This window comes from Oxyura jamaicensis, chromosome Z (assembly GCF_011077185.1).
Source record: "Oxyura jamaicensis isolate SHBP4307 breed ruddy duck chromosome Z, BPBGC_Ojam_1.0, whole genome shotgun sequence".
NCBI classification, from domain to species: Eukaryota; Metazoa; Chordata; class Aves; order Anseriformes; family Anatidae; genus Oxyura; species Oxyura jamaicensis.
The window spans coordinates 74882270-74895107 of NC_048926.1; the positions used below are offsets into that span (position 1 = coordinate 74882270).

The window sequence follows — 12838 nt, forward strand, 5'->3', positions numbered from 1 at the left end:
CCTTCCTCCCTTCCTTCCTTCCTCCCTCCCTCCCTCCCTCCCTCCCTCCCTCCCTTCCTCCCTCCCTTCCTCCCTTCCTCCCTTCCTTCCTTCCTTCCTTCCTTCCCAATTTTTCCTTTGTTTTGTTTCATTTTGTTAATACCAGCAGCAAAAATTCTACTCAAACACTAATCCAATCTGTTTCCTGCTCCAAGGCTCCCCACTTGCACAGAAGGACTCCTCAGGTCTTCCCTGAGCTTTCTGATGCCGAGAATTACTGCCGCAACCCAGGAGGTGAAAACGAGCGTCCCTGGTGCTACACAAAAGACCCATCTGTGACTTGGGAATACTGCAGTGTGTCTCCCTGTGGAGATGGTAGGTGAATGCAATTTATGATTTCTGTCACTGTGTTTGCTTTGGGACCATGTAAGGTATTTGCTTCCTGAGCATTATCTTGTGGCTCTTGCAGTTCCACCAATCCATTTTGTCTGCTGGATTCAGCCAGCACCGGTTCTTCTCGTAGTGCACTCACTCAACATCTTTAATATGAATGTGCAATAAACACTTTAATTATGGGAAAATGTGGACAGGCATACTGAGCACCTTGCTCCAGATTATAGTAAGACCAAAAGATGAAATCAAATTTCCTGTGGTATTATGATGAATGAGTTGTCCACACTGTGGTCTGAGGAGAAAGTAGGTCTTATGGCATACTTTCTGAAGTTGTTTTGCTTCTGGTGATATTTTTTTCAATAATAAAGAACAGTTCTATCTAAAAACAAATCTGAAGAAGATGGAAACATTTTTGCTTTGTGGAGTTGAAATTAAGCCTTGCTATTATTTTTTTTTCAAAGGGTGTATTGAAAAATATTTCATCAAAGCTACAAATTTTTAATTTTTCATCAAGTTTTAGCATCTCAGGGCTTGGAAACAAGAGAATTCCACTTGCAGAGGGAATACAGGCACTGTGGGCATAGAGGAATGCAAGTCAGTATATGTTTCACTGGCCTTAAAAACCAAAGATTAAATTTCTTTCTGTTCTCAATCACTGTATGTATGCACGTACAGATTAACATTTTCTAGAGTGGCTCAAAAAGTACTTGGAAAGGGGTTACTTAATTTCCTGCCCCCCACCACCCCCAAAAAAAAAAAAAATAGAGATAAATGTGTTTTACACTAGTTTACTGTATTTGACCCATAAAGACTGTGAGATGCAAGTTGTTGGAAGCAAGGTATCCAGGAAAGTATCATGGTACTTGCCTTGGTCTTACATTCCTTTCTGCAGATTCGTTCTAGGACATGTGATATATTGTGGCTCACATTGAGGACCTTTGCTCCTTCCTAATACAGAGTTTAGCTTATTTGAACACTGAGACCACCAGTGAATCTCCCACCTATAATTCTTTCTAACTGATTCCTTATCAAAACTGGGTTCCCAGCTCTATGGGAACTGTATCTAGGTCTTTATTAGGTCCTAGACTTTAACATCTGGTAAGCAGAAATGTGTTTTGCTTCCTGTAAACCAAAGTTCCTTGTATGATCCTCTCATACAGTCATACTGTTGTATCTGAAATGTCAGTAGGACTCCACAAGTACTTCTTGAGGGAAAGCCCAACCCTATAAAAGCGTTGTAATTTTCTGATTTTGTTTACATTACAGCATCCTTATCACTAGGAACAAGAAAACCAAATGGAGAGATTCCAAACCTCCCCCCTCCTCCATCCTTGTCCCCTACATACTCCATGACTGTTATCATCTCGATCATCTCCAGCTTTGCCCTTATTGTGATCCTCAGCATTGTCATGCTTGTTTGCTGCCGTCGACGCAAACAATGGAAAAACAAAAAAAGGTAAAACTAAGGACTTAATTCAAGGCAACAAATGCTGCTTTGAAACATGGCTTGCCTGCTTCTGAGAGCACAGTCCTGCAAACGCCTGCTGGAGGGAGAAGCCCTCCCTATGTCTGTGGCTGCACCAGTGCAGGCTCTGAGGAGTTCCTGTGTCAGAGCAGAAGGTGGCCTGGTGGCTGTTTTGGGGAAATGACATGAGACCCTGCTGCAAGGCTCTTTCAGCAGCCCTGCCATACATTCTTTTTCCATCCTGGAAGAAACCAGCCCCAGAGGTGCAGATGTTGATCTCCTGGTCAGGGGCCATGCATATTCTGACCAACAACTGCTCCATTGTTTCAGAGAGTCAGAAACACCAACGCTCACCACTCTGCCCTCTGAACTCCTCCTGGACCGGCTGCACCCCAACCCCATGTACCAGCGGATGCCTCTTCTCCTTAATCCGAAACTGCTCAGCCTGGAGTATCCCAGGAACAATATTGAATACGTCAGAGATATTGGGGAAGGAGCATTTGGGAGAGTCTTCCAAGCAAGGTAAGCAGTCCATGTGTGAGTCCTCTCTATCTGGAGGTATCTGGGAAAAATCGGCAGTTGGGCATCCATTTGTCTAGACACAGAAATCCTTTGTTCATTTACTCAAACCAAAATTGGTAGAAGGGCCCAACAGTTAAACAGAGTTGAATAATTGTGTGAATAACTGCTTTTCACTCATATCTGTTAAACTTTTGACAAGAATGCGTCTCCTGTTCTTCTCTAGTAGATACTGTGTCAAACTCACATACCTAAGTCTGGTGTGATAGCTTAGCTAAATTTGTCATCCTTTTTTTTTTTTTTTTTTTCTAAGAGTATTGCATGTGACTTGTGACTTATTGTGAAATGCTTGCATTTCCCAGTATGTGCAAATTGTCAGTGTGTGGTGTCCTCCCTTAAAAACTCAACAGTGGCCAGTAGTTACCACAGAGGGCAATGTGTCATGCTGCAGTTAGGTCCTGACCCAGTTTACGTTTGATTTAGTGGCAAAACCAAACCAAACCAAACCAAAAATCCCCTAAAAACCCAACGTACTTAAGCCAACATCCTTTGTGTGTGTGTGTGTGTGTTCCCTTTGCTTACTCAGACTTTATTCTTGGAAATCACAACCATTGTTGCGTGTTTAAATTTAAGGCATTAGATGAGCCATAGATTCTGTTAAATCTCCTAGGAGGTGAGGTCATGTTCTTATTCACATGTGAAAAGCATTTAATTGAGAACCCAGAGATGAACCCAAACTTGCTTAGATTGGGGTGGATGGAAGGCATCTTGTTACCCTTGACAGTCTGCAATGCCTGCAGGACAGCATTTGGCCAGTCTCCTCTTCTTGGAAAATCCCAGCCCAGACTCCTGAAAGAAGGTGGATGGAGTACCATTCCATTTTGCTCGGGATGGGTTTTCTTAGTCCTTTACAGTTAATTAGTCTGGGATGTAGCTGATTTTATCACTGTATCTGGAGTAGTGTGTGATGACGAAAAATTCCACCATGGCCTGCCTGGAGAACTGCTCCCAGTGACTTCAAAACCGAAGGACTCTCCATGCAAAAAGCAGCCATAAGTGCAGATACTTTCAACTTTTATAGTTATGCTGTGGATGTATCCACTGGGAAATTAGTTATGGGCAGGTTAAAATGCTGGTAGAATAGGGAAACCATTTCAATAGGTGTGACACATTTTTTTTCCTAATGATGGGATGTGGAAGAAATGCAGGTGTACTTTTATTTAATATAGAGGGAGCTAAAAATAACAAAGTTTAAAGGGTGCAGAGTGGGAAAATCACAGATGATTAGCCTGTGATTGATTGTTAGCCTGGATGGCTGAGCCAAACGCATCTGAACTTGAGTCGAGAGCAAAGTTGCAGTGACTGAGTCACAGCTGGTGCAGGTGAGCTTGTGCAGGTGTGCAATGCCTGGTGCTCAGGGCATCCCACTGAGTGCAGCGTTCCTGTGGAGCATCGCTTGCACCAACAGCTCCAGATAGCCTCAGTGCTGCCTGGAGCCTCCTCAGCTGCAGGCGGCTCTCAGCTGCAGGCGGCTCTCCCCAACCTGGAGCAGGACCTCTGGAATGGAATTAAAATGTCACTGAAGCGCCAGGTTAAGCAAGTGTTAAAGTGGTGTAGAGAGCTTCCATGTGGAGAAAAAGGAAAAGAAGAAAAAGAAAAAAAAAGCAAGCAATAAAATGTTCTTAGCCAGCTTTTGCAACACGCAGAGTACCATATCCTCAGAAACACTTGGTTTCTGGGGCTCAGGGAAGGAGTCCCAGAAATACTGTTTCTGAGTGGCTTATTTATCTTTATTAAAATCTCAATCAGAAACCACTCTGAAGCATTATATTCTCGGGGAAAATTCCATACCGACATTCCTGTGCACCACTGGCAGATCAGCAGAGACTGCTGCGCTGACGTCCAGTAGCACCAGCTGCGCATCCCTCCAGGTGATGGACACCATCCCAGCTCAAATCTTTGCCTTCCCGTCACAGATGGATAAAATGTACTTGTCTACATGTGTTAAATGGACATCTCGGGCTAAGTTTAGCAACCTTTTTACTTCTCCTGGTCTCATGTTTCTCCCTCTCCTGTAAACACAGCTCTGCACAGGGTGCCAGTGATGCCTTTGCCAGTTGGCTTGCTGTGAGTCCTGATTCAGTGTTTACTCACTCCTGGGTCAAGCAACATGTTAGGACAGGAAGTGTCCGGCTATCATTTACCAGCTCCTCCTGAAAGGCTGCCATGTCCGCTTAGAGCTCATTCACACTGGAAGGGTTGAGGAAGTAGCCAGTTACCTCAACAGATGTCTTTAAAATGAGATATGGACCTGGCTAAGGTCTGTCCTAACCAGTTTGTGGTGGCCAATTCAGGATCTTCTGCTTCTGGGAAGACCATGTTGACATCTGCACACCTCCAGAGCACCAGTCCTCTGCAGAAAAATGTAGATAAGCATGCATATTGCTCCCAGAGGTGGAGCTGTGTGTGCCAGACTAAGCTGGGCCAGGGTTGCCCAGTGCCCTGGATATGGGGTCTTCGGCAGCACCAAAGGCTCGTGGACCCCCACTGCAAAGGCTTGGGGGTCAGCTTGTCATCTCTGCAGGAGACAAGGCTGCCCCAAGGGCCAGGCTAGAGCTGTGGGTAGGAGACCAGAGATGGAGGTGGCAGGAGTTCCTCCATCACAGGTATCCTCATATTCTTTCAAGTAGCTGAAAAACTTTCAGGAAGATAAAGTTTCATTTGGTTAAAGAAACCAAATGAAACAGTCCCCTGCCCATTCTGAATACTGTCTGCCCCCCCAACCCCCCCAGCAATTTCCCTCCAAAGGAGAGGGTAAAGGTAGTTCTCCATCAGCCTCATTAGTTGTTAATGGCACCAATTAACAGCCTAACAAGCTGCCCAGCTGTGATAATGAGGAAGATGTGGGACAGGACACAATCTCAAATACAGATTCAATCTGCTCCTCAATTTTTTTTCCACAGTTACTGTTCTGGAAAGAAGGTCTGTCTGGAAACCTAAATCAGGCATCCTCTGTAGGTAGACTGGTGGGCAGAATCTCTGTTTGCCCTGCCTGTTGGTTCTTTAAACTGCAGGTACCTAAAATGCTGCCAGTGTTGCACAGATAACATTGACGGTGAAGAGACTGAGGACAGCTGCTGTCCATCCTGTGCACAAACTGGGGTATCTCACCTAATCATTTGGGGAGTCACTAGAGAGGAAACCCAAGGTAATTTCTGTTGATGCTTCCTATTTCTAGAAGAAAATTACCAGTTTTCTAGAAAACACTCCCCATTCTGTCCCAGAGTCTGAATTGTCCTGTTTAATTACAGAAGTCACAGCTTTCTGTTGATCAGGTGTGCCCATCCCATTCTGCTAACTGTGTCTTTTGGGCACCAAGTTGTTCAACTTGAGCAGCTCTCTGCCAAGACTGTACACAGAGTCTTCCCACTCAGCACGATTTCCCCAGATCTGTCAGAACTGGGCTGACGGAGTTAACATGAGTTATTAACATGAGTTGCTGAGGGTAGAGTTACGTGCTGTGGCCTGAATGCCCAGCAAAAGGCTCCGTGCAACTTAATCTCACCTGAGTTGCATTTAGGTTAGTTTACACTACAGGATTTCAGCAGAGAGCAGATAGATAGGTCTACTTCAGGCTTTGGCCCGGGGTGATTTTCTCTATCCAAAGTGTGCAATATTAAGCTGTTGGCACTGTGCTAGGTCTGCTAGCCAGTCATGAGTGGGAATCTGCAACGAGACTGCTTGGACGAGATACATGCCCTCCTCTTTTTACTTTTAATTACTCTGCTGGTTTCTTCAGGGTATTGCTGCTGACTTGCTCAGGCTGTGAGGCTAGGCAGCAGTGGATGCGTGAGAAGACATCTCCTCTCCTACTAGACTGGAACCTTGCTGCCAGCACAGGGTGAAAAAAGGAGGACATTTTGCTGTAGCCGAGGCAGTAGGAGACAAACGTGGAGCCTGCTCCTCCACCCCGGCATGCTGGACCTCCTCACCTAAGCCCTTCAGCTGCGATCTGGCTGCCTGTGAAATTCCTCTCTAGATGGGCATCCTGCCACCATCTGACATTTGACATTTATAGGATCTGAGCGCATCTGTTGCAAGTGACATATGTCTGGAGTAGATGACAAGGAAACTGGAAGTTTGCTTTGGAAATTGGAACCTCCTCTTGGGACTACTGAGCAGTAAAGTAACCTGGCATTTGAGCAGCGGGAGGGCAGCCAGGCAGGAGCATAGAACATGACTGGGTGCCACTCTCCATGGGCTCTGTCTGCTTTTAAGGAGTGCATCTCAGCTTAAGGACCCCTGGGCAGAGTAGGCGTGGGCAAAAAAATGTGTGTCTGAGGTTTGACCTGTGTCTGAAGCGCAGAACGTTGCTGTGCTCTGGGGACAGCTACCCCTGCATCTTTGGCAAGCCTGCCTAATCAAACTTGATGAGGGCAGAGTGACCTGCAGATAAGAAAAGAAAATGAGTCTGTGTTTGTTCCAAGTCAGGAAGCTCTGTTTCCAGATTTGTGTCTCTTAAGCTGAAGATTCACCAGTGTCCAGCATGTACTGGTGTGTGAGCTTGTTCTTCAGACACGGCACATATATGCTTTCTCTCTTCTGTCTCATCACCTGTTTCCACAAAACTTGCAGGAGCATAACTAAGTGCTAGACATTGGCTCCACCCTGTTAAATTCAGCTGAAATTAGCTAACGGGTTCAAAACTTGCTAAATTAAAGGTGTACCTCTCCAACCACCCTGCTCCTCCTGAACAGTGGCAAAAGGCAATTTTCCTTACAAAACCTGGGGAACATACTATAATTACTACTTATTCTCTGATAGTAGCTAGCTATGCCAATGCCACCACCATGCTGTGTGTGGGAAAGGAGGCTATTTCAACATTTTCATATAAAATACACTTATTTTTCACTCCTGGTAAGATCAATCCTTCGGTCAGTGCCAATTGCTTCCACCTTGTTTTTTTTGTCTCCATCATTTTGCACCAGAAACAGAGCCTGCATTTGGTGTACATGCACCTTTCACCTTTGCTTTCCTCTCTCCCAGGGCCCCAGGGCTGCTGCCGTACGAGCCTTTCACCATGGTGGCAGTGAAAATGCTGAAGGAGGAAGCATCCGCGGACATGCAGGCCGACTTCCAGAGGGAGGCAGCCCTCATGGCTGAATTTGACAACCCGAACATTGTCAAGCTTTTAGGTATCTGAACAAGGTGCCTATGTATGGGGTACCTCATCCTGCAAATATGCTGGGGTTTTGCTAGGGGCACAAGGGCAAACACACATGCATGACCAGTCTTGAATGCAAGTGGTCTCTTCTGCAAGAGGAAATGCCTCTTGCAAAAGGGGTGAGCTTTTCTGTGAGCTGCTGCATACTCTGCTAAATTCTCCACCAGAACAAGTCTCAAAATGTAGGTCTGACACTTCTGCTTTTGCTGGACGGTGCATTGTAACAAACCCTTTCCATCCTGTGCTAGAGCATGCTGCTGACCATCTTGCTGCGTAGCTCTGCTTCCAGCTTCATAACATCAGGGCAGATGTCTTACAGGGAAGACATGAGCTTCCTGGAGCTGTGATGTATTTTGTGGGTATTAAAAAAAAAAAGACAACCAAAAAGAAAACAAACCACAAAAAAACAGGCGCATGTCTTGTTAGTTTTATGGGTCCCACTTACAATTGTCATGTCTGAACACTCACCAGCATTAAAAAAAAAACAAAGTGAAGCAAACAAAACAGAAAAGCCAACCACAAAAACAGTCTCTTTCTTCCCCTCCCTTCCAGCTATAAGGAAACTCTGGTTTACTGAGCTTTTTAGAAAGCCTTGGTGCCACAGCTTGGCTAATAGTTCATTCCTCTGTAAAGAAAGCTGCTGACCAGATTTTATTTCAGTGAATTTTCAGTTTCTGAATGAAGTGGATGTTGCTAGCTACCTTCACCTGGCATTCCTACTTGGGGTTCAAAGGGTTGATCCCTATCAACAAGCAGCTGAGATCTTAACTTATTTCAATAGGAAGCTCCACAAAATTTGGAAATGTAAAACTCCCAGGTTTAGGAAGGCTGGATTGATATAAGTACTTTGGAAGTGGAAAAGAACATCAGGAAATGCCCCAAATGCAAATAAACATTGTGTTTATTGTCAACAAATTGTAAGTCAGGAAAGGGCAAATGTACAGGAACAAACTGGTCTCACATTGAGCGGGTGTGGGGAAAAGAGCTGCAATGTTGAGCACAGTTTAGATGATAAAGCTCTCACATACGCTCCTCGTGCTTGTCAGATCCCAATTTTATCATGCTAGGAACAGACATCTGTTTTTTCTCAAAGATTCAAGTGTTAGGTCATCATATTTCGCAATAAGTTGGATCACCAATTACTAAATGAATGGCCCAAAGGAAGCAAAACACATACACTTCAAATGCTGACTTTTGCTAATTGGTGAGTTACTAGCAGGGACACAAATAATTTTGCCTACCCCTAAAACTGACTTTATGTCAGTAAAACTGGTTAAAAAGTTGGGTTTGGAAATTTGTTTATTAAGCTGGTGATCTTTGCACACACCAATTATACTAATGCAGTAGAGAGAGGCTCTGGTTTCAAATTTTTCATATAAAACATATATATTAGGTGCATGTAATTGGTAGACCTGATCTGAAAAACATGAGTAGGTCATTAGAAAACTTTGGAAAAGGCAAGACAAACACTTCCTACAGGCTAGCATGCTGCAGCTGAGTCACATCAATCCTGCCGCATGGTGGGAGTGGGGTCCTTGTCTGATTATAGCCCTTATTAAGGCCGGTGTAGGACCAAGCATGTGTCCACCAGTGGGACTAGGTTCTGCATCTCTTAGATGTGGCAGATCTCTCCTTTCTGATGTCTGCCTTTTATTTTACTTTTTTTTCTTTTTCCTCAGATATCAGTGTCAGTCATGCCAAAAGTAATTTCAGCAAACAACATTTTTTGCGTGAGCAGTTTTCAAACAATCAGTCAAACTAAACAACAACAACAGAAGAATATGGAGTGGGAGTGTCTTTTTTTAGGCATCCCAATGTACTCTAGAACATGTCCCTGAAAATGTTGTTTTGTGATTACACTTGAAGTCTAACTATATATGTATAGCCTTTACACACATACTGGTATAAATGCAATAACTAAAACAAACAAACAAAAATACTGTAATTGGAACTATAAAATTTATTCTTGAAAGTATGTCCTTCCAGTTGCAGCTGGGAAGAGACAATGCTCCTGTTAATGCCAGTTTAACCAGATTTAGGCTCTTAATTAAACGTAGCTCCAAACATGTATCCTCCTCCTTGGATGCCCAGACAAAGCAGGCAGCTGCATGACTTCTTAGCAGAGCTCAGCATTAGATCCCACGTGAAGGAGCTTTAAAGACACAAAGGGACCTGATGCAACTTGACAGTATTTGCATGCTTCACCTTTCCCTTTGCCCCCACACGCATTCTTGAAAATATTTACTTTGTGTGAGTATTTTTGGATATTTTTTTTTTTTGGCCTTGCCACAGCAGAACCTTCTTTGCTCCCCGAATGACCTGTGGGGTGTGTCTCTCTTGTTGCAGGTGTGTGTGCTGTTGGGAAACCGATGTGCCTGCTGTTCGAGTACATGGCCTATGGGGATCTCAATGAGTACCTGCGCGACCGCTCGCCCCGCAACCTCTGCAGCCTGGCTCAGCAGAGTGGCCTGGAGGCACGGGTCTGCCTCCCCAGCCCCCTGGCACTGTGCTGCACCAGCCAGCTCTGTATTGCCAAGCAGGTGGCCGCGGGCATGGCCTACCTCTCTGAGCGCAAGTTTGTCCACCGTGACTTGGCCACCAGGAACTGCCTGGTGGGGGAGAACATGGTAGTCAAAATTGCTGACTTTGGCCTCTCAAGGAACATGTATTCGGCTGACTACTACAAAGCCAATGAGAATGATGCCATCCCCATCCGCTGGATGCCCCCTGAGTCCATCTTCTACAACCGGTACACTACAGAGTCTGATGTGTGGGCCTACGGGGTGGTGCTGTGGGAGATTTTCTCCTATGGCATGCAGCCCTACTACGGGATGGCTCACGAGGAGGTCATCTACTACGTGAGGGATGGGAACGTCCTCTCCTGCCCAGACAATTGCCCTCTGGAGCTCTACAACCTAATGCGCCTCTGTTGGAGCAAGCTGCCCTCTGACCGGCCGAGCTTTGCCAGCATCCACCGCATCCTGGAACGCATGTATGAGAGGGCCGTGGCCTCCCTGCAGGTCTGAGGGGTGTGCCCAGGGTGTCTCCCACATCCACCCACCTGGATGGATGAGGACAGGCCTGAAAGCTCCTGAGTGGCAGCACCACTCGAAGCTGTACTTTAGAGGGAGGAGAAACACCTTGTTCCTCTTCCAAGCAAGAACCATGTACTGCACCACCCTGGGGTGGGCTATACCGCCCTGAGGTGGACTATGTATCACAAAGTATGGGGATATCTCCCAGCCACAAGGCTGGGGTTCTTTGGGTTGGTGGCTGTGCTGGCCATGCTAGCTCAGGACCCATGTTAGGCATTTCCAGGAGCACAGGGCTCCACAGGCAAAGCAAACCAACCTCTCACTGGTGGCACTTCCCTTCCTAGCAGTTCTCTCCATGTTCTCCTGTGTTTGTGCTCTTTGCTGTTACCTTTTTCTTCCCTTCCGTAAATGTTTTCAACTACTACCTGAAAAAAATATATATTGAAGAAATCAATTCTATTTTGGATTCTGTTTGCATTTTATTTTCATATGTTCACTTCCTTTTGAAGAAAAAGGCATTTCTGAAACTACAGTCCACTTTCTTTTAACTTCCACCTTCTCTTTGACACTTGCAAACACAATGCAGACAGAGTGAAACCAGGAGCCTGCAGGACCACCAGCAGGAACCAGTATGTCACGTTACACAGATGAGCAAGCCTTTGAGTAGCTCCAAAGCTCCTCTTCTCCAAAAGAGGGAAGTCTGCAGTGAGGGTCATTTGATCTTTCCTAAGATCACACCCAAAAATTAATCTCAGGCATAGCAGCTGGTCTTCCCACCTGCTCCCACAGTAAAGCCATTGGGCACTAAGGGACAAATTAATCCTGAAGGTCCAGCCTAGCACCTGGCTGGTCTCTCAGGTGTGTTTATTTCCCTCTGCTGTGCAGTGCCCGCTGCGCTGAGAGCAGGGAGAAACACAGCCCCTGTACTCAAAACCCACCTGGCTGTGTGGTGTCATGCTGGCTGTTACACCTGTACCTGTGGGTGAGAAAACATCCTCTCCTGCAGAAACATGGCACAGAATTAAGTCAGGGTGATGTGTGCCATCTGTGGCCTTCAGAGGCATCCTGGCAGCTAGGGAAACATGTCAAAATGTGAGCTCACCCTCCAATACAAAAAGTGTTGCAGACTGCCCATCCACAGGGCAGAAGTGAGACTGCCGTGGTTACACAAGATCCTCAGCCCACTTGAAAACACCAAAGATAATTTGTCTTCTCAAAGTTGTCTCAATCATAGTGCATACATCACTGCCAGAGAAAAAACAAACTCCTGCCCAGGAAGAGCAGGTAAGTTTAAAAGATTATACCAACCATCACAAAGACCAAAACTGGAAAGTATGTGCCTGTGTCTCCTGCTTTCCTGTAATGTCAGTTAATCTCTGTTATGCCATGACCACATATTCTTTTCATTTATTTATTTATTTTTAAACAACCATAGTGCATTCTGGCTGTGGCCATGGCTGCACAGTTTAGTAGTTTCATACCTCTTGTGTGTGTTTCACTCAAGCAAAAGAGCTCACAGCTAACCTAGACAGTGGGAAGAAAGAAAAAGATCTCTCCTTGGGCTGCAAAATGTTGAAAATATTGCTGAGCCAATGCTTGGATACCTGCACAGAGAGGAGAAAATGACCAGTGCTGTCTTACCCATTTAGCAGTCCTGTCATCATGCTATTTTGTCAGAGGTTTCCCAAGGTCTGGATGCTAAGACACAAAAAGAAAAGCAAAACAAGAACTCCTGGCCCCTCTTTCCAAATATTTGCAATAATTACCGGAGATTCTTGCATAGCTCCTGCTGCCACTTCATGACCACCTCACAGCCCTCAGTGCTGAGTTGTGCTAGGCTTTGTCACCTGGCAGAGATGCTCTCTCTGCCCTGCACATCACATCAGGGCGAGGAGGTGATGCCTGGTGAGCAGCAGAGTGCAAATTCAGACAGTGCTCTGGGCAGCATGGGTTTGGCCATGCTCTTTAGAGAGGGCAGGATCAGGCCTTGGGTGTGGGTAGCAGTGTAGGTCCTGCACAAATACAGCGAGGAAAACATCACCTCCTCCTAACGTGAAAGGTGTCTTACACCAAACAAAGGCAGTAAAAAGAGATTGGTGTGAAACCTGTGCCAGCTGCTAGTCCGAGCAGATGCACCCACTTACGGACCAGAGAGCAGCCCTTTTCTAGCCAGCCAAACCTCTCTCTCTGACACCAGTTCTGGCCCTGTACACCCTGCATGGC

At 45.7% G+C, this 12838-nt stretch overlaps 1 protein-coding gene across 1 annotated transcript in view; it reads left to right on the forward strand.

Annotated features, from left to right (window-relative positions):
* Positions 1-11539, forward strand: part of MUSK (muscle associated receptor tyrosine kinase) — a 54583-nt gene extending 43044 nt beyond the window's left edge. The window contains exons 12-15 of the mRNA XM_035310821.1: positions 1639-1828; positions 2168-2359; positions 7403-7551; positions 9927-11539. Of these exons, the coding sequence (XP_035166712.1) occupies positions 1639-1828; positions 2168-2359; positions 7403-7551; positions 9927-10606 (1211 nt within the window). The 3' untranslated portion in view covers positions 10607-11539. The remainder of the gene's footprint in view (positions 1-1638; positions 1829-2167; positions 2360-7402; positions 7552-9926) is intronic.
* Positions 11540-12838: the final 1299 nt, after the last annotated feature.